The sequence below is a fragment of the Lycorma delicatula genome, chromosome 5, assembly GCF_047948215.1.
Source record: "Lycorma delicatula isolate Av1 chromosome 5, ASM4794821v1, whole genome shotgun sequence".
NCBI classification, from domain to species: domain Eukaryota; kingdom Metazoa; phylum Arthropoda; class Insecta; order Hemiptera; family Fulgoridae; genus Lycorma; species Lycorma delicatula.
In genome coordinates, this window is record NC_134459.1 from 79,562,461 (window position 1) to 79,590,307 (window position 27,847).

General features: G+C 28.2%; 1 protein-coding gene across 2 annotated transcripts in view; it reads right to left on the reverse strand.

The window, feature by feature from the left end:
* The window catches only part of Tnks (tankyrase), a 75,599-nt gene that overhangs the window by 16,996 nt on the left and 30,756 nt on the right, over window positions 1-27,847 (reverse strand). For both annotated transcript variants that reach the window (XM_075366436.1, XM_075366437.1), the window contains exons 7-15: window positions 26,884-27,024; window positions 22,147-22,273; window positions 11,582-11,680; window positions 10,828-10,993; window positions 10,333-10,552; window positions 8,000-8,232; window positions 5,516-5,829; window positions 4,563-4,723; window positions 2,135-2,298 (exon numbers count right to left, since the gene is read on the reverse strand). In XM_075366436.1, the coding sequence (XP_075222551.1) occupies window positions 2,135-2,298; window positions 4,563-4,723; window positions 5,516-5,829; window positions 8,000-8,232; window positions 10,333-10,552; window positions 10,828-10,993; window positions 11,582-11,680; window positions 22,147-22,273; window positions 26,884-27,024 (1,625 nt within the window). The remainder of the gene's footprint in view (window positions 1-2,134; window positions 2,299-4,562; window positions 4,724-5,515; window positions 5,830-7,999; window positions 8,233-10,332; window positions 10,553-10,827; window positions 10,994-11,581; window positions 11,681-22,146; window positions 22,274-26,883; window positions 27,025-27,847) is intronic.

Genomic DNA, 27,847 nt, shown 5'->3' on the forward strand with positions numbered 1-27,847 from the left:
AATTATTGAGAGTTTTCAGGTAAATGAAGCAGCAGTTCCCATTGTTGGAAAACCTGGTTCAAATAAAATTAGAAAAAGTTCCAAAAGTTTTTCTTGTTTGTGCCATTTCGCACAATTTTGGAAAACTGATGAATAATGTGTACAAAATAGCAGATGAAGGAATTCAAGCTGATGATGAAGAGATTTTGAAAAATGATGAAGTAGAGGAAGAGTTAAATAGGCAATAGTTAAATTGGGATCTTCACAGTATTCTAGGAGGCTTAACAACAAATCCTTCTCCCAATTTAATATTTTTATCGCCTTCTTGCCTGTTTTCTGCTTATCTGTTTTCTTTTTAATTTCATGCTTCATATTGTTAAGCATTTTCTTTATTTTTTCCAGTGAACTTTCTTTCCCGTGCACTGTTTAAATTCTTTCAAAATGTTTGCCCATGCTTTTTCTTTAGCGTATATAAATTTAAAAGCCAAATATTCATTTTAAACAACTATATGATTTCTTAATACGTTTACTAAAGTTGTCCTACCATCAGCCACATTATTGGTATCATCCGAAACCAGTGAAAATTGTATTTCTTCTTTAATCAACAACATATTTAACAATCCAGTTGAAAAGCACAGTAGACTGGTAAGGAATATGTGATACTTAGATGATTAACTTTAACGAAGATGAGATCGTGGATGGACATGAATCATCAGGCTCTTTCCATTTTTGTATGAACAAGTTTAAACATGCAGACTTATGTTTTATATCTAGGCACAGTCAGCAATTTCTTAAGAGAAAAATACTTTTACTTAAAATAAACTACACACAAACTCTTAAGACTAAAAGTGAAAAAGAAAATGTTTATTCACTAACTTTTAAGAGAATACTTTTCTGAATAAGTAATTACTTTTCTTAACAAGTAATGACTGATCAGAATTCAGTAAAGTTTATTCACATCACCCAGGTTCATGTAACAATGATAAACAAAAAAGAAGCAAAAAGGTTCCTATGTCATAGATGGTTGTATAGTAATTTACAGTGGTGTAGACTTAGAAAGGAAAACATCATCTGGCGTAGCTGTTTATCTGAATAGGAAATGGAAAAAACAGAATTTTCTGATATAGAAGGTATTCAGATAAATAAAATGAATAAGATGCAAAATAGAAAAAGGATATTCATTATTAATATGTGTTTATGCATCAGAAGAAGGCAGGAAAGAGGCAAAAGAAATTTATGAACTACTGCAAGGAACTACAGATGCAAGTAATAATGACCATTTGATCATGGTGGCAATTTAAATTTGAGAGTAGGAAATATAGCTAAAGATGGGATAATATGTTATCAGAATGAAAGTGTGTTAAACAATAATGGGAAATATCAGAATGAAAGTGTGTTAAAAAATAATGGGAAGAGATTCTCATATAATAGGTTGAGAATAATGAATACGTACTTTAAACATAGGAATGTACATAAATACATCTGGTCAGCAAGAGGAACTAAAAGTACAATAGGTTATTTTATAGTAAATTAAAAGACAGTAAAATTTGTTCACAAGTGTACAAGTTTTTTGAGGGTAACATAGCTAGTGATAATTACCTTCTTGCTGCTAGTATAAAGTTGCTGAAAAGGTGGTTAAAAAATAAAACAACGATCAGAGATAGATCCAATAATTATTCATGGAAAGTATATCTTTTAAAAGAGGATTCAATCTGTATCAAGAGAAAATGAATTTTTATAATAAACTATATGAGTTTAGTGAGAATATTGAAATAGAATGGAATAATTTAAAAAGTATCATCAATAGGGCAGCTGAAAAGGCTACGTTGATAAAAGTGGCTTTATTAACAAGCTCTGTTGCGAGGAATGTGTAAAATTTTCAGCACTTTGAAGGAAGGAATATATGTAATATTTTCAATGAAGCATTTTTATATTAAAAAGAATTATATAGACAGAATGTTACTTTGTACTTCTCAACTCATATAACATGCTCTAAACTTAGTGTTTTTAAAAGCTTAAAGTTCCAAAATAAAAATATATATTTATAATGTGAGAAGGTATTTTTTCAATAACCATAAAACATTATCAAAATATAAAATCACTTATTTTCTAGCCAAGCATTACAATAAATTTATAGAAATTAAGTATTGCATACCCTAATTATATTATATCTGTTGAAAACTCCACCAGATATACCATTATCTCTATGTTCTCGAACTGTTGATTGCATTTCCTCTTCTACAGACATAAACTCTTTATCATCAGCTAGAAGATCTACCAACAGTGTACCAGGAGTGGATGAGAGACTACCGACTATACCTGATAACACAAAAAAAGATTTTTAGCCATAAAAAATATTTCAGATAATATAAATGTTATCTACAAGACAAATATATGATCCAACAACAAAAGTGTTGTTAGGCTGTGAGTGGATAGATAAAAGATATTGGTGTACACAAAAGTTCAGTAAATCTCCACATAAACAAGGTATGAGTTGACAATTGTACAAGTAAAAATGCAATAAATAAATCTCTAAGTGGTCACATTAATATAAGATAAATTATAAATATAAAAATGAAATATTCTATTATTTAACTAAATAACTTATATTTAGTTAAAATATAAAAAATAAATGTGTTTAAAGACCATATTAATTACTCAAATACAAAAAATGCAATAAATTTAAAGGTAGATATATTAATAATAAAAAATTACCACAAAATAATTCGCAATTCAGATAGATGCCACCACTGAAAATTATTTTGAGGACATAATTATATACATGTCGTATGAGATACAGATAAAATGTATTTATTTACTTTATATTTATTAGCATAATTTAAAAATCCATTAACCAAGTAGATGATAAAGCTTCAGTAAAATAAATTATTTTAATTATATTTTAAATAAATTGGTAGGAAGATTTTTTTAAATGGTTAACAATTTATTAAAAATGTATTATACTTATAGCTTAACAAGGCCCTTTCTCATAAGCCAAAGCACAGTACTGAGCAATAAGAAAATTGTTCCATTGTTTAGTAAGGTAAAGGTGGATACTGTTTTCTTTTAGGAATAAGTGACCATTATTTTTGGCAAACATTGCAAATTCATAAATATAAACACAAAGATAAATTAACATATTTAATTTTTTAAATATAGGCCTACACAGTCTATATTTACAAATGACAGATAATGATCTGACAGCCTGCTTCTCTAACTTAAAAACTCTTTCTGACTTTGAGGAAGCCCAAGAAATGACATACTTTATAAGAGAAAATATTATTTATATATATATATATATATATATAGTACATATAACAGTATGTATATATAATACATATAATTGAATTTATCTGATTAACTTAGTACAGAATTAATATATAAAATAAAGTAGGATGACACTTGCCTTATTCCATTATGCATGCAAGAGCGCTTTTATGTATTACTTGCATTATCAGTTGCTCCACATAACTTTTTACAAATATTCATATGAAATTATGTATTAATCACAATTAAAATTGAAATTTCTTCCAAATTGAAATCAAAATAAAAAATAAATTTTTTTTAAATTGCATTTAAAATTAAAAAATTGCATATTCAGAAATATGAAGTCGTTCTACAATTAAATTAAAAATAAAATAAAATAAATAATTTAACAAAATAGAAATGCATGTGGATTTGCTAGCCAGTACCTTAACAGAGTTGAAATATTATAAATTATCAATGTCTTAAGTGCTGCTATCTACAGCAGCTTTTATGATTGTCATCCTCATACTATATATGTAGGTGATCAAATTAAATTTAGCTTTATATTTATATATATAAAATCTTTCTAAAATGTCTAAACCCCTATTATTTGGGATTAACATTGTATTTCTTAATTTTCAGAATGTTTCATATGAATATTTGTAAAACGTTATGTGGAGCAACTGATGATGCAAGTAATATGTAAAAGCACCTTGCATGCATAATGGAATAAGGTAAGTGTCATCCTACTTTATTTTATTTATTAATTCTGTACTTAGTTAATCAGATAAATTCAATTATATATATATATAAATAATGGAACATGTGCAAGGATGTAATATCAGGAAGGATTTGGAAGCTGGTTTATCTGCAAAGTATTTCAACCTCCACCTGACCTTTAATACAATAAATAGATAGGAAATGTAAGACACCACATATGCATATAAACAGGAAGTGGTAAGAAATAATCAATAGATGTACGAGAATTTTTGTCAACTCTCTTTCAAGGTCAGATGTCTAAACCTAAGCATTGTTACTGCTAAAATAACTCTATCAATCAATCACATACAAACTCTTGCCTATTATAGAAAATGACAATGTAATTGCCTTCAATGTGTGTTTCATTTAAAATATACACCAAAGCAATTTGGAATAGCTAATAATATAACTAATTTTTAAACCATTAGACTTTTATTTTTATGTTAATTTACCTATCAACTACAACCAATTTATTAGATGGTTTATTTATTTGATAAGATTAGATAACTAGTTTCTTACTAAATAAAATGAATAAAAATTAAAACGATCATCAACAATTACATATTTTTTTTCATTACCTGTTGCAGAACTGAGTTTTTCAATTCCTTTTATTAGCTTATGTCTATAACCATAAGCAGATATGCCAACCTGTTTGAGATCATCGTGGCTCATTTCTGCTAAAATATCAAGCGTGATCTGTTCTCTTTCTAGAAGATCTAACAGGTGTTCTAAACCCAAACTGCAACAAAAAGTAAGTTAGTAAGTATTATTATTTTAGTCTCACAAAGTGATGAAACAATTTTTTACATTAAAAAATATATTAAATCTGGCTATTTGATATTAAATCTGGCAAAAGAAATAAATAAAAAAATATGAAAAAAGAAACTTTTCAAGTAGCAGAAAATGATTAAAATCAACAATATTTATTATCTTGAATAGAAAATTTTTCAATATTTTCAATTAATTTACACAATAAATTTTTCAATCTTTTCAGGTGTACAATGATTAGTAAATTACATCAGTAAAGAACAAAAAGTACTTTTAACTTTTTTAACAGGCACAGGTTCAAATTTTTTTAAGGTCTAACCTAAAACATTTTTAAATTTTACATACCCTAACATATGAAAATCCTTAAAATTAATAGAAAATACATGAAAATTAACAGATCTACTTTTAAACAGACAAAAAAATTTTTTTTATCAAAATAGCTAGTAACAGGTCACAAAAATATTCTATATTAAATACTTATTCATATAAATAACATACTAAGTCAGTGTAGTTTCTTAAAACATAAAATTCCTGCAAGAGACACTAAACATGCTAAAATTTGTTAACAATTTCAGTATTAGTATTTACATCATTTCAACTTTTAGGAGTAATTCTAAGAAAAATAATAATAATATTAATAACAAACTAATTTATAATAAAATTATATATATTAAAATGTAATACAATCCCCATCACACACTCATTAACTCTGCCAGTTTTAGGGTTAAAATTTAAAAAGATGACAATAAAGAATCATACAAACCTTGCAAGAAATCCAGCCAATGTAGTAATATCATGAGAAACAGATTCTTTAATTTCAGAATACACAGCATCTACTCCATCCCCTCGATGCATAGGAACAGGAGTACTGAGCGCAATAGCAGCACCAGAAGGCATTAAAACAGTTTCCAAGACAGCTGGAGCAATAGGAGGCAATGCAGGAGGTAGACTGGTAGTCGGTATAGGATGAGAAGCCATTGCATCTTGAAGAAGAGACCGAACATCCTCAGCACTGGCAAGATCCAGTGGCGTTTGACCTTCTTGATTTTTCATGAATGGATCCGCACCATGAGCTAACTAAAGAGAAAAAGAATTAGTTCCACTGTCATTAGACATAATTATAAAAGATACACTTATTTCATTTAAATAATATAAATAAATATAATATACTGTTAATATAATACAAATACTCATACCGCTTTGAAAATCATCAGAGATCTAATTAGACTATCTAATTTATGAATTTTAAACTCCGGGATCCATCATCATTATACCAAGCTATTTATTTTAAAGCACAATGTTTTGAACACAATAACATTCATAAGATAACATGTTTTGAATAACATACAATTTTTATATAAATTATATTTACTTATTAAAAAAAAAAAAAAAAAAAAAAAAAGTCAACTTATAAAATTAATTTAAAGTGCGGAACAAATAATATCTACCTTCATATTTTATCTATTAATTAAAATTTCTGTTCACAATTATATAACTTCTCCAGGTATTACAAATAAAATATTGTGATTATCACTTATTTCTAATACAAGATCATTTTCTGCAGCTGTTATTGTAATGTAATAGTGTAATATAGTGTTATTATGTATATGTATATAGTATTATGTATATGTATATGTATTGTGTATATGTATATAGTGTTATTGTAATATGTTATTGTAGTGTAATTATTTGTAATGAATTGCCCTACAATACTTGATGAACAATTTCTTTTTTTCTATTTAAATGTTCAGAATATTTTTCTTAAAATGACCTTAGGTTTTCCAGTATTAACACACACATGAAACCTATTCTGCCAAAATGAAAATTCCAAGTATGATCACATTTATCAACGCAAAGAAAGTGTGCCCAATAGAAATTTAAAGAAAAGAGAAGAGTATTATGATGATTCAAGTATTAAAAAATAATGCATCATATGCAATGAAAGAAGATGAGGATCACAGAACAAAAGAATCTATGGCTTACAGAATTTAAGAAAAAAACTGAAAGTGAAATTCAAAGGATAGCTGATTCAAATTTGATTAAAATATTCCATTCCTCAGATTTCAAGAAATCGTTTGTGAACTAATGTAAAAAAAAAACTCATTTTGGCCAGTTGGATTCTAGGCTGTTGTCTGGATAAGAAAAAGCAAATGGGAGGAACCTTGACATCTTGATCAGGAGATGAATTTCTTTATTACATTACATTGTTAATGATCATGAGACAAGGATATTATAAAACTACTGAAAGTGAATACTAATCAATGGAGGGTATCACAGGAAATCATTCAAAACCAGTGAAAGTCAAGTAAACTCAGGGCACATGGAAGTGACAATGAGCCTTTTTTTGAATTTAGAACGTCCTCTTATTCATTAACTTCAACGCAACTGGAATAATAAATTCACAGACCTACTAGAAAACACAACAGGTTCTATCTCACATTATAAAATAAACAATGTAGTTTATTGTTAAGCAGTACTATTTTCCATTCCATGAAACATTGCACATCCAGCCGCTAAAATTCAAGTACTATTATAAAAATTTAGCCTTTAAGTATTCAGGCTTCTAACTCAGCCCTAATTTGATCCCAATGATTTCCATTTGTTTATAAATAATGGAATTTTTTTGGATGGAGTAATTTTATATTAAATTTTGAACAATGAGGTAAAAATTGATTAAGTTGACCTTGTCAAAAAAAAAAAGAAGCAATACAACAAGGTGGCTGACAAATTAATAAAAGATTTCTATAATGTAACACCATTTCTATAATGACAAATAATGTTTAAACTTAAAAAGGACATATAGAAAGATAATTAAAGTTTTTATGTAAGTAAAAAAATAATTATTTTAAATGTGTTACAGCCTAACATTTCTTTTGCTTTTCAAATGAGCATTACATATATACTGCCAGCAAATGAACACCACTCAACAAGACTAAGACTCCTTCCCACTGCAACTCAAGAGTCTACTACACACACAATGTGCCAAACTAAAGTACACTAAGTTGACCATTCACAGAACCACTAATGGAAAAGCAAAAGAAATTGACCACCATCTAGTGCAGCCCTGACCAAAGGCTCATTGTCTGTTTTAGGTACAGCTAAACCAGTTAATGTATCACTCAATCATTCATGTCATAACATAATACTTTACTAGTGAAAAATAATTATAAATAATTAATAGTCATGTAAGAAATTAATTCCAGACATAAAAATGTGTATTCCTAACATACAGTAATGAAATACATACAAGCAAAGCACTAAGTTGTGTGCGCCCTTTTTGAGCTGCTTCATGTAATGGTGTGAATCCCCACTTATCAGTAGCATTAACAACTGTATTAAATTTTATAAGAAGTGCTGCTATATCTAAATGACCATAAGAGCTGGCATTATGTAATGGAATTAAGCCACCTTTATCTTGAGCATTAACATCGGCACCATGCTCTAATAGGAACTCTGCTACTTCCAAGTTATTGTACCCAGCTGAAAAATACAAAAAAATTGTTTAATCCATACTTCCAACTTCAGTTAAATTATATGTAGATGTAATTAACACTGAATTTTTATAATCATTGTTTCCTGAATACAATAAAAGCCTTCTATTACTGTAAAGAACCAATACTAGAATTTGTCATATATATAATCTAATTTCAAAAGATTTTTCATTATTTTAATTACCTTAACAGTTTTATTAAAACTTGATTAAAAAATGTACAGTATAGCTCACTATCATCCAATAACTGTTTCTCTACTATACTATACATCTTCGGCAAAGGGTTCATAATATTTCAAACAAGAATTGAGGACTAAGAATATCCAGAAGTATCTAAATATTTGTATACTGATTTAATATTTAACTGATTTGTAGGATCTAATCAGCTGCATTATTAGTCCATGCATTTTGAGTGTATTTGAACCTTGTTCCATCTCCAAGTTGTCAGTCCAGGGTGTATTGTAAATCAGAACCTAACAATGAAATGGTGGCTAGGATACCCATATCTAGGAGCCAGTAGCATTGAAATATGATAGTACCATAGACATTAGATTACAATTGGGAATTAGTAAAGATTTAACCAAAATTATTAGATCTCTTCAAATTTCTAATATTTTCAATACATCTAAAAATAATATTTCACTTGTAGCCCTTTATTACTACACTTTACATTAAGATAATAAACACAAATGTTGCCGATTGAAAGACAAAAATTTTGAATTATGTTTTAACTGGCTTAATAATTTATTCTCATAATTATTTATTACTATACTTATAATAATTTATAGACAATTCTGAAATGATAAGCAAATCAATCATTCAATTATTTAAGTACAAAACTAGGTCTTATTTGTTTGTATGTTACTATTTGATCCTTTCACTATTTTAAATGCATGCATCAAATTTTGACTAATTAGCACTCCCCCAGCACAATTTTTTCCTAGCAACACAAATTTACTTAATCATTTAATATTCGGTCTACAAACTAATTTTTTTTTTTTTTTTTTAAAGAATATGACAAGCTCTAGTATATTTACTTAACCTCTTCATTTAGAACTTTTATCAACCCATCTAATTTTCAATATTCTCTAATAACACATTTTAAAAGCCTCTATTTTATTTTTATTTCTGGTTTTCATATCATTAAATTCTGCTGCACTTCAAGCAATTATTTTTTTATAATTTAAAATTTCCAAGTTCTACGCACAAGAAGACATCTCCAAGTTTTCATTGCTTATTAAAAGCTTTTAGTATTTTTTAAATTACTTATACTTTACAATTTCACTTCCTAAATAACAAAGTTCTTTAATTATTCACAATCATGCTACAGAATATATTAGAATTGACATAAATTAATGAAACAATGATCATTAAAATAAAATCAAAACATTTTGAGAAGAAAATCAGAAAACTTATTGTAGTGATTAAACCTCGGCCAACAAAAATAATACTAAACAAAATGTAAAATTTAAATGTAATTATTACAAAAAATAAATTAATGTTATATTTAACAAGCCAAATATATTATATATTTCTTCAATAACAAATACATGAATTTTAAAACATTATAACTTATTTCAGAATTAAAAGAAACAAAATAGTTTATTATGTTATGGTCAAAATTAATAAATTAAAAACTGTAGTATAATTATTATTTACATGAATATAAGCACATTATATATAAGCATACTTTATGCAGTCATGAAAAATGCTAATACCAACATGTATTAATATCGTTAGTAATGTAATGAGGATATTTATATAATGTAATATAATAAGGAATTTTTAAAACATTTACATGACCAAATGTTTAATCTAAATAAGCTATTCGGAAAAAAACTATTAATTTATGAAACAAAATTTAGAAAAATGTTCAAGCAACTCTTAGCATAATGAAACTGTACTAATCTAAATGTAATGGATGACATTAGCAAATCTAAATCATCCAGTACAAAAAAAAAATCCCTAGAGCTAAGAATTATTTGCATTTGGGGTAATAAATTTCACAAACATTGTACATTAAAATAGAAAAAAACTAACAAAAATATAAATAACAATGCAGAGATTGCTGTTAATAGTACAAAACATACCTGCTAAATGTAATGGAGTAGAATTTCTACCCTGAGTATCCCTGCAATTAATATTATCGGAAGTCAATAACCTTTGCACTCTTGCAAGATTACCTTTTTTTGCAGCATCTAAAAGTGCTGCATTACCACGTAACAAATCAGCCACTTCCTGATCACCCTCTCTCACTAACTCAACAGGAGTTGCACCATCACGATTTTTCTTAGTTGCATCTGCTCCATGCTATAAATTAAACAGAAGTAAATTTTATAAAACTATTATGTAAATACATATAAACCTCTCAATTAATGTACATCCACTTCTATACAATAGATAAGATTTGGTTCATATTGGAAAATGAAATAAGAAAACCACAAACAAATACATATGCACATAGCATAAACATAAATACATTTGTAGATATTTGTGAATAGCAGATACATATACAAATACAAATAGCATGATGTTGATATCAAACATCATTATATTGGTTCAAAATTCAAGATACCCAGATTTACCTGTAACAATAATCGAACAATATCATATTTTCCTTTGGCAGCTGCTTCATGAAGTGGAGTAAACTTCCATAAATCAGCAACATTGACATTTGCTCCATGTTTAACTAACATTTCAGTCACTTCATAATGTCCATATGAACAAGCATTATGCAGAGGTACCAGCCCACTAGAATAAATAAAAAAGTTATAAAGTTAAAAAAAAACCTGTAGATTTAATTGATCCAAATAGTAAATCCAGATAATAGAAAGGTTATGGTCTCTGTACTACCACAAACAATTTAATATATATATATATATATATATATATATATATATACACACACACTAATCTGATTCTATCATATTTTATAAAAAATAAAAATAATGTATAAGAGTTACATTCTTAGTCATTACCAAAACAACCATAAAACTCAATGAAAATATATTTGAACACCATTTCTGTACATGATTAAACATATAATATCATGAAATGAAAAAAACTGGTAAATTTTTTAACATAAATGTTTCATCAATTTAAGTTACTTATTCTGTAAGACTTAAAATGCTCAATAAAACAGTTATCTTAATTTTTTTAAATGGTGATTTCATACATACAGAAAATAACTAAATCATGAACATAATTTATTTAATATTAAAAGCAGTAATCTATTACATATATAATAATACACAGAATTAAAGAAAGCTTTAGATAAAGATTTTCAAAAAGCAGAAAGACTTTATTTTAATAAGAAACCAATAGTAAAATAAACCTTACCCTTTATCCTTGGAATGCACATCAGCTCCATGTGCCAATAAATATTCAACTACATCCACTCTATTATAACCAGCAGCAAAATGTAATGGCGTTGAATGACTGAAAAAAAAAATACATAACTATACAGCATATTTAAGTATGTATAACTACACATAACCAATTCCAATAATTCACAGGCAACAACTAAAATACAAAGCCTGTTAAAAAATAAGATTATCAGACTTATAAAAAAAAAAAAATTATTATTGGAACATTTATAGTAATGTAAAAAATCTTCAAGATGTTCTCCATTATATTGTACAATCTTTACTCGATGTCCTTCCACTTCAGAAGCAGTTCTGGAACCTGCTTTTCAAAATATTTTTAAAGGGCAAACTGCAAAATTTTTTTTGGACTTTACATCTCAAATTTCTATTTTTTAAAGGTAATTTTAATTTTTGAAAAAAAATCAGCAGGTGATAGGTCGGTTGAACAGAGTAGGTAGAAGACAACATTGAGCAAATTTTTTGTACTTACAAACCAGTAGGAATGCATGGATGAGCAGATGCAGTGTTATGAAGGAACCAGGAGTTGTCATGCCAAAGTTCAGGTCTCTTCTTTCTCACATTTTGTGAGAAACTTCTAAGGTCACTAACTTCTAAGATCATTAAAAAATGCAAAACTGCTGAGTTTTAGTCCTGCAGGTAGAAACTCAGTAGTGAAAACCTCCTTTGATGTCACAAAAAAATATTTTGATCACCTTTTAAGCTAGGAACTTTAAACATAAAATAGGTGATTTTTCAGAAAAATTTGTAAAAAAGTTTGTGATAATATAACTGATGAAAACTGTTTCTAAAAAAAAAGGAGGGGCCTTCAATCAGATTACAGAAGGGGGAAAGGGGGAAAATTGAAAAAATGGCCCACGTGACCGGTGAAAATAGCGTATAGCTCAGCCAGAAACCACTTTAGAGAAAAGTGTCAGAGGAGAAAGTTTTAAGCCATCGCTTAACCTGTAAATTGAGACAACAAAGACAATTCCATAATTATGTCACGTGCAATATGCAAAATAGTGAAAAAAGCACGAAAAAATAAATTAATCTGTCTATTGAGACTCAGTAGCTCTTTATTTTTTCTCAAAACACTTCAATTTTTTTGGAAAAAATAGCTCTAATATTCTCTAAAAAGTACCAGCAAGCTGGATGCTGTAAGTTGATTTGTTATTTCAAAATAAGCATTTTACAAAAAAAAACTTGAAGCATCCTTAACTTTTGAGCATTCAGGATTTCTGGGTCTACTTGGACTAGACTGAAAGAAGAGATAAAATGTAACTTTTTCTTATCAAAAATAATATTTTTCAGCTCATTTGTCTATTTTTTATTAATGTTTACAGAATTTTGCAATATTCTAAAATAGAATATCTTGGTTTTATTTAAATAAATCAATAAATATTTGTTTTTATTCACATGGGATGCAATAATTATATACACAAAACAGAAGAAACAGAGTATTTAAAGTAAGTTTATATGCATATATAGCAACAGTTTAAAAAAAAACCCGTGTTTGATGCGCGACACTTTCTCATACCATTTTTATTAAATAAATAAAAATGGTTTTATTTATTATTTATTTATTTATTTATGTTTTTATTTATTTAATAAAAATGGTTTCATTTAAAATATTGCATTGAAACCAAATGCATCTGAAAGTACTTTTCTTACCTTTGTATATAAGCTTCGAAAAACATTTATCAGTTAAGTAGTTCCAGAGATATTTGCAATGTGTTTTTTATTGCAAAATTCATATTACTGAAACTAATTAAGATTAAGAACTGAAATTTGGAGGAGTGATTAAGGAATGTTTAAACATTGATCTGGTGTGTATTTAAAATTGTTTTAAAGTAAAAAAAAAGAAGCAGTGAACTGACAGCACAATTGAGTTCAGCATTCCCCCTAATACTTAAGGACAAGAGAGAAAGTGTAGAACATCAAGCAATACAGCATGTGTTGATTTTTTTTTACGAATTGCTGATACATGTGCATATAAAAGTTACTTCAAATATTCTGTTTCTTCCATTTTGTGTCTATAATTAATGCATCCCATGAGAATAAAGCACAATAGGAGAGTAAATTACACAATATGTTATAAAAAATAAAAACAAAATTTTCAACCAATTGTAACAATATTTTTATTTCATATTGCTTCTAGTGTTGACACATTCTTTAAAATCAAACATTTTTTATTGCATATAAAATTTACATTAGTAACATTGGATTACATTGTACCAAAGAGAATGTGCATTATATACTGCAATTCTATTATAATATTCATTAACGTGAATTTCATTGCTTTATAAAAATAATACATATTCAAACATATCTATTAATCGATCTAAATGTTAATAGAACACAAAACAATCAAACAATACAGTATGCAGCTGGTATGTAACACGATGATTGCAAATATTACAAATTGCAAAAATGGCTTATTTCATGAAGAAAATGTCGTAATTGCTAAATGTTTTTTATGCTTTTTCTTATTTATCTTCATGCACCGCCTCACTATAAAAGAAGAATCATCAATTTTCAATGATTAGAACTGAAGATATCAATCACGAATGGTTTGAAGCCACACGATTACTTATTTCCAAGTGTATGAGAGTTGTTAAGTCAATGGTGCTGCACTACCCTACTAGTGCAAACTTGATCATGCAATCAGTTCACTGTTTTGTCATCACAGATTCTTGGACAATTTTGGACTTGAACAGTTTGAAATACACATCAAATTAATGTTTATACAATCCTTAATTACTCCTCTAAATTTCAGCTCTTAATGTAAATTAGTTTCAGAGATATGAATTTTGCAATAAAAAACACATTGTTGCAAATATCTCTAGAACTATTAACCAAAAACGTTTTTCAAAACTTAAATTAAAGGTAAAAAAAGTACTTTCAGATGCATTTTTAAATGAAACCATTTTTCACAGAAATATTGTAGTTTAGAACATTGCAAAATTTTATAAATAATAAAAAATGGAAAAATGAGCTGAAAAATATTATTTCTGATAAGAAAAGGTCATATTTTGTCTATTCTTTCAGTCTAGCCCAAGTAGACCCAGAAATCCCTGAATGCTCAAAAGTTATGGACACTTCCGTGATATTTTGAAATAACAAATCAACTTATAGCATCCATCTCACTGGTACGCTGGTACTTTTTAGACAACATTACAGCTATTTTTTCCCAAAATTTAAGTGTTTTGAGAAAAAATAAAGAGCCACCGAGTCTCAAAAGACAGATTCATTTTTTTGTGCTTTTTTGCTATATATTGCACATAATCTAATTATGAAACATTATCTACGACTTTTCAATTTATAGGTTACGCAATTACCTAAAACTTTTCCTTTAACATTTTTCTGTAGAATAATATCTGGCTGAGCTATATACAATTTTCATCGGTCACTCAGGCAATTTTTTCAATTTTTCCTTCTTTCGCCCTTCCAAAGCTTGATTCAGCTTACTTTTTTTTCTTATAAAGATTAGTTTTCATCGGTTACAGCATGACATGTTACAGAGTGGTATAAATTTTTCTGAAATCAACATCTAATGCTCCTGATGTATTGAATGATTCTGAGCCACTATGCTGATTACAATTTTGTTTCCATATCTTTCCTATTCAACTATGTCTCACAGTTGGTAATTATAACGGAATGATTTCATCATCATTTGCATGATCCAATGATTCATAACAAAACACTAAAAAATTCTCTTTCTTCTCTTGTATCAATAGTTTCGAAATGAACTTGGCAATAGGAATGCATTGCTAATTTTTCAGTTAGATTTTAATGACATGAACTCACTAAAATCCCAGTCTCTTCTCATAGCTCAACTGTTAAAGCTCAATTTGACATCACCAAATTATTCACTATGCAATGTAAGACATGCCTGTTGATGGCAATGACCTTCCTTCCTAGATGAGCATCACCTTCAGTAGATACTTCTTTTGAAATGCATGAACCATTCATAAAATTGTTTGCAGCACAGACTCCACCCCTTGAATCATTTTGTCGATTTGTTAAAATTTTTCCCAAGCTTAATACAAAATTTCAATATAATTCTTTATTCATGTAAATCACTTATTGCAAAAATCGCCAAAGATACAAAACAAATAAACATTACACAAAAATTAATCGTTATACTCACATGGGTGATGAGAAATGAACAATCCCTCATCACCCATCCGAGTCATGTTAGTTCCTATGCTACACAAGAATCCAATCACACGTCGCCAAATAGAAGCACCAGAGAAGAACAGGTTGGTTATATTTTCAAAAGACCTCATACAATCAGAAAAAATAAAGAAAGAATACAAAAGATAAAGCAAGGACAATAATTCCTGAGAAAAAGTAATCAAGAAGAATCAAACTTATACATTTAAATACCTAAAAAATTGCAACAAAAAGATAATTATGAGAAAAGTAGTAATTTAAATGAGCAAATTTCAAAATCAAAATAATTTGGGATAGGTTGTTAAATTCACTGATCAGTAGGAAACATTACATTAAATCTCAGTTCAGTAGCTGATACTTCATCCTATTTTATAACTTTGTATTTTCAAAGATGAAATTTACCATCTTACTTGGGACAATAATCCTAAGTTTCAGAGACACTATCTATATATATATATATATATATATATATATATATACATACATATACACACACATTTATTTGAGTACAGTACTGTATGTGTGGCTGGCCATAAGCAATATTTCATTTTAATTTTATTTATTTTATAAAAATTTTGACTACATATTTTTATAATATGCAACAATTTTTTTTAATAATTTTAATGTGTAATTTTTAAAATAAGAAAGTTTTTATTAACTGACGATGAAGGAAACCCTCAAAAGCACTCTTAATATGAAAAAGCAATAAGATATGGTAAGTGATGTTACTGAATTCTATAGTGTTGATGGAAGGTTAGGTTATACTTTTGTCAGTGGTACGGTTAGTACAGAGGAGGATATGGACAAATACAACAAAAGAATTAATTTTACCAATATATATATATAATTAAATATAAATTTTTTAGTGAATTTTTTTTCTTTAACATTTTTATTTATAGTCTCATCAACAATTAAAGCCATTAGTGACTTAAAGTGTAATGTAACCGGTAAATTTGTGGTCTTCTAACTCATGTCGACTACTCCTGAGACGTGTAGTTAATGAAATCCCATGTACCAAAGAACACTGGTATCCATGATCTAACATTCACATCTAAATAAAAGTTTATTAGAAATTTTATCAGGACTTGAAGCCAAGAACTTTGACTTTGAAATCAGCTGATTTACGACGACAAGTTTACCACTAGACCAACCCGCTGGGTTTTTGTTGTGCTTTTTTCTTTGTAACGTAGGATATTATTTAAAAAATACTTATTTTTCATGATTTCAAAGATTATTTTATACGAGATGTGTTCAAAAAAACGAGAATTTTTAAATTTCGCTGGGTTGTATTAGTCCGATTCTCAAGATTTTTCATTGCTGTATTGGTAAACATGTCTGAAAAGTATCTGTACATTTTTATCCATATTGGATGTTTAGTCTGTTGTCAGCTGTCAAAAGGATAACATGTGTTTTGGTACGATCGGCGACTTTTTATTTGTATAAATAATAGATCAGAGAATTTGTATTAAATCTTGCTATAAGAATGGAAAAAAGAGTAGCAATGTTTTAAAAATGTTAAATATTGCTTTTGGTGAATCTGCTATAAGTAAAGCAAGGGTTTATGAGTGGTATAAGTGTTTCCAAGAAGGTCATGAAGATGTTGGAAGATGATGAGCGCCCTGGACGCCCCAGCTCATCAACAACCAATGAAAACATGGAAATAGTGAAAGAAATGATTATGAATGATTGCTGAATCACAATCAGAGAACTCACTGATGATGTTGGGATATCAATTGACTCATGCCATGAAATCTTTTTGGATGTTTAAAGTATGAAACGTGTGACAGCAAAATTTGTTCCAAAATTTTTGAATTTCAAACAAAAACAGCAACTAATGGAAGTTGCTCAGGAGTCACTAAATGAAGTCAACAGTGCAGAACTACTGAAACATATCATAACAGGTGATGAAACAATGGGTTTACAGATATGATGTCGAAACTAGGGCTCAATCCTCCCAGTGCAGGCATTCTGGATCACCAAGATCAAAAAAAGCTCGATAAGTACAGCCAAATGTGAAAGTGTTGCTCATCATGTTCTTCAATTTTAATGTCATAGTGGATCATGAGTTCTTGCCACAAGGTCAAACGATCAATAAGGAGTATTACCTATAAGTTCAATGCCATTTGCGTGAAGCAATCCGATAAAACCGCCCAGATTTGTGACAAAACAATTCATGGCTTTTGTATCACAATAATGGACCTGCTCACACTTTATTGCTTGTTCATCAATTTTTAACCAAAAACAATAGAGTAATGATACCCCAAGCTGCCATATTCACCAGACATGGCCCCATGTGACTTTTTCTATTCCCATTAATAAAGAGAACTTTAAAGGGACATCATTTTACAAACATAGATGAGATTAAAACCGAATAGCTGAAAGAGCTAAACACTATTCCAAAGATCGAGTTCCAGAAGTGTTTTGGGGATTGGAAAAAGCACTGGCATCAAATATATAATATCTAATGGGACTATTTTAAAGGGGATAATATTAATGTAGATGAATAAATAAAATACTTTCCAAAAAAAAACAAAATTCTCATTACTTTTGAACACACCTCATATTAGTTAAAAAAAGTTTTTAGGCACAATATTTTTTTATCAGATCTCAATAAAAAGAAACAAATGAATATTCTGTTTAATATTAACAATAAATAGGCACAAGAATGATTATCAATTAATAAAACTGATGATAAGCTATCAACCACAAATTAGCATTTTAAAAATCTTATGCAATAAGTTTACTTAATAAAACAGCAACCTGAGTCATAGCTAACAAATTATATAAAATTTATTTAAAATATTTCATGAATGTCAACTACGCATTAATAAACAAATAAATGTAATCATTACATAATTACCTACAAAAAAAGATTATTCATATGTATAAATAATGAATATAAATATTTAATTAGTAAAATTAATTTGATTTCAACCAAAAAAAATAAATAAAAATAAATTAAACCAAATTTATTGTAGTTCTATAAACAGATTTAAAACTCAGTTATAAATTACTAAAATGCCCTTGCCCCAAACTTGCCTCACATGTATACCTACAACCAGAATGTACATAAAAATAAATATTATACAAAAACATTAAAACAGCTCAGGTCAATAAACCAAATAAAAAAAGATTCGTAATTCAACAATATCATTATTTAGCATAACAAACCTATACACTTACAACCCCATAACAGAGACAAAATTTATGTAAAAATAGCAATTCACAAGAAATGCAAAAAAGATAAATAAGAGATCTGGATCTTGGGAAAAACAAAAAAATGAATGCAATGTAAACAAGTTTGAACTAAGGCTCCTCTTTGAATGAGAGAACATTTTATTTCTGCTTTAGAATGTCCAACAAAATCTGTTAAGTTTCACATACAAGAGCTACAAATTATTATACTAACACTATTAACACAAAGTAATGATGAAAAGAACAAAAAAAGTATATTTTAATAACATAAAATTTTAACTATAAGTAAAAAGGAAGATAATTGGTTATAAAGATTATTATTATTATTATTATTATTATTATTGTTGTTGTTCCCCATTAAGGTATATGTATATATTATTAAAACTTATAAGTAAATTAATATAAATTATGATGTTATGGTAATTGAAATATTTATAAATTGTAGCTGTAAATTTCCCATTTTATAGTCTTTACAAGTAAAAGAATTATCAACGAGCACTATAGCCCAATAATACTTTAAGACATGTGCATCTTCATTCTTTATTTTTATTAAAATCATCACAATGTTTTCAAAAAATGAAATGTAGCAATTTTTTGTTAATCTTTGTAGAAATTGAAAGAATTAATCAGAGCTTAAGTCATCCGCAAAGATTTTCCTCAGTTGATTAAATATTAAGAGATTACACAGTTGCTTCATATATTGTACCTTGATATGATGACTACTCTCAATTTTATACCTCTAATACCAATTTATCTAAATAAATTTAGGCAAATTTACAAATAATTTTTACTTTCTTGTATGAAGTAAAGGTAGTATTGTGATCACGAAAAATTTTGGTTTTCAGATTTCAATGGAAATATCCATTTTCACCATCCCTGAATCCATTTGGACTAGTTTTGGCGTAACGTCTGTACATACATACGTATGTATGTATCTCGCATAACTCAAAAAGGATTAGCTGCAGAATGTTGAAATTTTGGATTTAGGACTTTGTAACATCTACTTGTGCACCTCCCCTTTTGCTTGCAATTGACTAAACCAAGTGTCCAAAAAAGCCAAAAATCCAAAAAAAAATTGGACTTTGGACTTTTTCTTATCTGTAATAATAAGCTCTCATTAAGAGCTTTTCAATGATATATCATAAGTGGAACTTATTTTCATTAGTTCTAGAGTTATAGCCAAATAAAATTTTAATTAATGAAATATTTGATTCTTACAAAGGAATGCACATCAGTTCAAATCAGACTCCATCTCCTTTTCTTTTTTTTTTAATTTAAATATAATTATTAACCCATGATTGTAAAAAAACTTTTACAATAAATAATAAATTAAAAATATATGCAAAAAATCAGAAGTTATTAGTGAAATAAAATTTTATATACTTTTAAAAATGTATATATGTAATAGATTTGGTGAAACATCTGATTATTTATTAATATTAATTGAAAATTATAATTTAGAATTATACTATTTTTGGATTTTCTACTTTAATTTCTGTTTAATTTTATTAAATTATTCTGGAACTTCTGTTTAATTTTATTTACATTAAAATTAACTACAGAGTGACTGAAAAATAGACCCTCACAAGAACAACATATACACTGAGACATACATGCTTGATCTTAATTAAATTGCAAAAAATTCTTATTTTTTAGTTCATTACTCTTCTGATATTGTTGGACAATATTCTCCATAATTCGGAGTAGATCAATAATCATTTCGTTTATTTGTTTTTTGTTGTCAACCATCTAATCGCTCTTTGGTTTGATATAATTCTTCTGATCTTAATTTGTGTACATGCTCTCTAATTTTCAAATATTCTCTCTTTATATTCATCATCCTCTCTTAATTTTTTTATTCTTTTCTTGGTCTTAACGTTTTCTTCCTCTTTATATTTATCATCTTCTCTTAATATGTTTATTCTTTCTTTCTTTGGAACATTTTCTTAATTTTTATTTCTTTGGTTTTTAATATTTTCTTCCTCTTTACATTTATCATCTTCTCTTAATTTTTTTATTCTTCCCTTGTTCTTAACATTTTCTTCCCCCTCATATTCATTTTCTTGTCGCTTTTTTAAAATATATTTCTTCATGTTATCTTTCTTTTTCCTGTATGATTGTTTCTTTTTCATTTTTGATTGTTTACAAATAATCCAATAATAAAAACTGAATATTTTACACTGTAAAGTCGACATTAACATTTGTAACCAGTATAAAGAAGTTCACTAAATGGAATAGTTAAATTATTATTAACTTTTATTTATACAACACACCAGAAATCTAAAACTTTTGTTAATCAGCAACTCATGAAGATACAAATAATACTGATTTAGTAATATGAGTAATAAAGGGACTTTTACTCTATCCTAATATTTCATGTTGTTGAATAAATAATTGTATAAATATTTAATGTTAATAAAAAAAAAACTAATATTTCAGCTATTAAAACTATTATTTTAATGTTAGAACTGTCAGTACACAAATCACTACCAGCCAGATTGAACATTCCTAAGTTCCCGATCAATTTCACTTTGTATTCGATCAATTTGCATATTATAGCAACTTGCTAATAAATATTGCCAGAAAAAAGTAAACAAAACACTAAGATGAAATAAGTATAGTGTTATGATTCAAATGTCACAAATAACTACTAAAGACAATGATAAACAAACAATGTTCTCGGCTCATGTACGTACTATGCAACACACCAATAAATACAGTATTGTAAAAAACTAAATAAATAAAATTAAGCATTCCTTTTCACTCCAAACGAACTATGATTTCACAGCTAACTCAAAACAATAACAAACTAATAATATTTATGTATTATGCAATGAACATTGGTTAAACGTTTTCTAAAAACATTCAAAATAATTATTTTTGTTTACATCTGAATATTAACTGCGATGTCATGTGCGACTTTAAACAATAACAAATGTAATCTCTCATAAGCAGACTGCCATATCTACCATAACAACCAAACATGTGATTAGTACCGCCATTTTGACACTGACAAAATTTGCCAATCATCTTTCTCTCATAAAATAAGATAGACGAAAAATCACCAATTGCTGCTCTTTTTAGCATAAAACTGAACCTAATGAAAAATCAGCAAATGGTCCTCAAAGGATTAATTTGAAACATTTTAATCACATAAAAATAACTTACCGCCCATCAAGATCACGACAATTAACAATGTGTGGATATGCAGTCAATAGCCTTTGAACCTGTTCAGAATCACCAGCCTTAGCAGCTTCTAACAACTGATTTTCCAAATCTAAAACTGCTGGTGGTTCTACAAATACAGAATAGTTTCAGTTCACAAGTTGTTCAAACACAAACATATCAAAACAACACAAACAATAATAAAACAAAGTAGTATCTGAAAAAATACACTAAAATTAAAATATAAAAAATGTATATTAACAACAAAATAAAATTAATTTAACATACATAAAAAATTATGTTAAGTTTTTAACATATTAAAACTTTAAATATTCTTTATTTTTTACATTGTAATTAATTCCAATTTGTAATTTATTCTTACTTTATTTAATCTGCCACTCAACTGGTTGATGTGGTCTGAGTTGACCAATGAGAAACTCTCAAAGCACAGCCACACTTGAATTGAATCCAACACAATGACTATATTTTTCAACCATGGTCTACATTTGTACTTATATAAAGCATTAAACTTCTTTATCAGAATTAAAGAAATTTACCAAATTTACAATTATTTAGAATAATAGAAATTGTAAGATTATATAATAATAATAATAATACAAAAATAATTGTTTATTCTGAGGATATTAAAACACCCAAAATAAATAAAAAAATGTTATTTAATAACATTTTTTTATTTATTTATTTTACTAAGCATGATATACTAAGCATATCATGCTTAGTAACGCCGAATGGTTGAAGGGGAAATGACAAGCCGTGCAATTTGCTGTACTGATGGTTTGGCGTTAAAGCGACAAATGAAGAAGTATTGCAGCAAATAGATGAAGAAAGAAGCAGTTGGAAAAATATAGTTAAAAGAAGAGACAGACTTATAGGCCACATACCAAGGCATCATGGAATAGTCGCTTTAATATTGGAAGGACAGGTAGAAGGAAAAAATTATGAAGGCAGGCCACGTTTGGAATATGTAAAACAAATTGTTAGGGATGTAGAATGTAGAGGGTATACTGAAATGAAACGATTAGCACTAGATAGGGAATCTTGGAGAGCTGCATCAAACCCGTCAAATGACTGAAGACAAAAAAAAAAAAAAATTTAATAACACTAGTCAATACAAAATTTATATCTAACATGTTACACAACTTATCTCACTGTAATTTGGGTGCTGATTTCAAATAAGAAATTAAGTTACCACGTAAAGGTTTTATGTAAATTGTAAATTTGTAAAATATTTTTATAATTAACTCATTTTGATCAACTACAGGTTAAATTAAGAACAGTTTCTGTATGGTTACTTCTAAACAATATGCAAACGTGTTTAATAAAGAAAAATAAGTATATCTAATACTTTATAAAAATAAAATACTGTATCATCAGAAAACATGAAAAAACATGTCTATATGATGACATCATACAGACATCTTTTGTTGCCTACTACAAAGGCAACAATCTTAAAATCTTATTGTCTAGCTTCACTTGTCAACAGTGTGTGTTGTTTCATAGAGTTATTAGTGTTTTACTATATTTTCATCAATTCTTTATAATACAAAAGTGACCTTTCTCGTTTTTATTTACTACAACATGGTTTCTGCAAAAGTTCATGGATGTTCAAATCACCAGACAATTTTTGTTATGTCTGTGGTAAATTTACACCTAAATCTCAAAGAAAAACTACTTCTGAATTGATAAAAACAACTTAAAAATTTTATTTTGATTGTGCACTCAGAGATCAAAAATAAAATCTGGACACCTCGAGTTATTTGCATATCATGCTTAGTAACTCCGAATGGTTGAAGGGGAAATGACAAGCCGTGCAATTTGCTGTACTGATGGTTTGGCGTTAACCTAAGGACCATTTCACTGCTAACTGACTTTTTAACTGACTACTTTCACTGCTTTGACTTTTTAAGTGCTACTTTTGTATGACAAATATGTATTTGGATTTTCATACAAAAATAGAAAATTCATAAATATGCAATGTATCTTCAGCTCTAAAAACGGTACCACATGGAGGGGAGTTACCTCTACCTTTACCACATCTAATCCGACATTGCTAGAAGAACAATCTGAAAATGAAGCAAATGATGAAGAGAATATTGAAGAATTTCTTCCTGTATCTGATGAGAAATTTCCTCATTTAATTTAACAACATCAACTTAATGATTTAGTTTGCGATTTAAAATGATCAAAGCAGCAATCTGAACTTCTAGTGACAACACTGCAACAGTGAAATCTTTTAGCAGAAAAAAAACATTACCACATTTAGAACATGAGATAAAACTCTTTCTACTTATTTTACTATGAAAAATTCATTGTATGTTTGTACAGTCTGATGAAAGAGCAGGGAATTCAGCATATTCTTAAAGAACGACATCTTTTTATTGAATCTTCTAATGTTAGCATGTAAGCAGTTTTATTGCATAATGGTAACAAACAGCCATCCATTCCATTAGCTCATGCAGTCAACATGAAAGAAACATATGAAACTATGGCATGAATATTAGAAGCAATTAAAAACAAAGAGCATTTATGGCAAGTTTGCAGTGATCTGAAAGTTGTTACATTACTTCTTGGTTTACAAGGTAGGTTTATGATATATTGTTGTTTTCTTTGTTTGTCTGGGACGGTCGTCATACAAAACGACAATTCCAAGCGAAGAACTGCCATTGCGACAAAACTTTGTGGCTGGTGAAAAAAATGTAAGCATTTATTCATTGAGAGTGATGAAATCAAACTTCGCTGCTTCACATGAAACTCGGACTTATAAAAAATTTTGTAAAGGCACAAGACAAAGATCAACCAGGATTTAATCATTTAAACAGAAGTTTTCCTAAATTGAGGCAAGCTGGAGGAGGGTATATTTATTGGTCTGCAAATCAAGAAACTGCTTAAGAACTCAACTTTTGACAATAAACTTTTGATGTGAACTAGCTGCATGGAAGTCCTTCAAAGACATTATAGGTGGTTTTTTTGGCAACAGAAAAGATGAAAACTGTAAACTGTGTTTTTTATTAATAAGCTGTTACAAAACTACAAACGTTTATGATGTAGGATGTCATTAAGAATTCATTTCCTACATTCCCACGTTGACATTTTTCCAGAAAATTTTATCTCTGTCAGCGATGAGAGTGTTTCCATCAGGATATTCTGACCATGGAGCATTTATACCAAGGAAGAAGAGATCCTAGAATGGTGAGCAACTACTGTTGGTTTTTTTATATAGAAACTGATCAAACATCGTACAAGCAAAAACATCTGTCAACATATTTTAAAAATTAAAAGTAAGACAATTCCAATAACCAAAACTTTTAAAAACTGTATTTTAAAATTATATTAATGTATTTTAATTTGAGTAGATAAAAATTTAGTTGATTTAAACAAATTTTAAATGAATACACAGTATGTCTGAAAAGTTCCTGAACTAAATTAAATAAAAATAAAGATTTAAAGATAAACCAATTTACTCACATCAGCCCTCTACATAGAACCCTTCTCTAATTAAATACTTGTTGCAGCACACGTAGTGCCCATCAAACACTCTGGAGAAATCACTTTGTGGGATCGCCTTCAACTGCCCGGTGCAAGCACTTTGGATGGCCAGGATGTCATCAAAAAAGCGGCCTTTCACCTTCAACTTGAGTTTCGGGAACAAAAAATAGTCTGCTGGAACCAAGTCGGGTGAATAGGGCAGGTGGGATAAGATGGTCATTTGAATTGCAGCATAATAACAGGTTAAAATTGTTGCCATGTGCACCAAGGAACTGTTGTGCAAGACAGTCCAACTGGATGGGTCCTGGTACTCTGGCTGGGTCCCGGTACTCAGGCCGGATTTAACAAATACGACACATCATGCGTAAGTAGAATTTAAAATTCACAGTTTGATCAGTTGGGACAGTTTGACTATTTGAGCGCACACTTTCACAATGATTTCTTTGTGAACAGCTGTTGATAGTCTTCCACTTCATTCATAGTCATCAACGACTCTCTACTGTCTTTAAACCCCTTCCACCATGTGTATCTTGAAGTACGAGATGCAGCTTCATCACTGAATGCTTGCTGTATCACAGAATAAGTTTCAACAAAGGATTTTTGAAGTCGAATACAAAATTTTATCGTGCTTTGTTCTGTCATGAACTTGCACAAGGTCACATGAAGACAATGTACAACAGCCGAATATAACTCAAGAGTGGAGTGGCAAACATAATGAAATTTTGTACACACAATCGTCAGACATTGTAATACATAGTTCCTTGGTATGTGAGATATGTCACTGCTTGTATCAACTACAGAAATTTAGTTCAGGAACTTTTCAGACATACTGTGTACACATAAATAATAATTTTCTTTAAATATTGATTGCGTGATTATATATTTATTGGTAAATAAATCATAAGTCTAAAGAGTATGTATCTACAAAAATGTGATGTTATTGCATAAATTCTGATAGCAATTTTGAATGCAGCACCCCAAATTAGTTAAAATCACCATGTACAATTCTAAATACACGAAAAAGTTTTTCTTTTCTTGGCTAGTATAATGTTTCATTCTCTACAATATGCATTTGTTTAACTGGAATTTAGTTCATAGTTTTTCAATTTAAAAAAAAAGAAACAATTAAGTAGCTAGAACAATTAAAAATACATTTCAATAAATACATAAATAACAGACATTTGATTGAATATATGAATTCAAAGACGCTGTTTAATATATGGATGCACTAACCTTGAAGGATTTTTTGTACATTTTCTGTAGCTACTTGAAGTGCTGTATAGCCCTGCAGAGAAACAATTGTTGTATCCACAGAATAAGAAAGTAAAATTCTACAAGCTTGAACATTATCCTCCCTAGCACAGCGATGCAATGCTAAAAAAAATAACAAATTTTATTTTAATATTTAAACCTTAAAATTGGAAACAAATTTAAATATCATATAATTTACAGATGTAAGAATAATATTATAAGTTGTAAATATTAATTTATGTTTTACTATATGTAATTAATACTCACTACAATAGCTTTTTCTCAAAGATTTCAAAATTTTGACTGAGTAAAACACAAAGTTCATATAAGATATACAATGTTCCCTAGTTTATTCTGCCTAAAGAGAGACAAGATGAAGAAACCCAAGTTATAGGCTTACTCATTTTATAAGAAAGAATGACTTTGCCCACCATACAATCAACTTTTTCTCTTTTTTATAACAATATAGGCTATTTTAAAAACTGACAACGAATACCATATACAGCAAGAAAATGTTTTTACACTGAAAATTTCTTAACACTTGAATATTGTAATAGAGTATATATTAATCTCATGACATGAGATCTGACACACTGTTTAAAAAGTATGCATTGAGGAGGAGTAAAGTCAGTACAAAATAGGATTAATACAGTAAATTATTAATGCATGCAATATTTAAGTTTGAATGTTGTACTAATAAAAATAAACATACTAGAAAAATTTTCTTGTGCTATAATTTATTATCTCCAGTAATACTATGTTAATAGTAATCTTTGAAAAAACTGATATTTAAGTTTGTTTTTTTTAATAGTTATTTTGTAAAATATGACCGTGACTGAATTGTTACAACAATTTCACTAAACCACTAGATTTTCATTAACCAATTTTTTCAGGATTGAAGCACTGTAGTGTTACTTAAAACTGATGTTCATATTTGCCATCATCT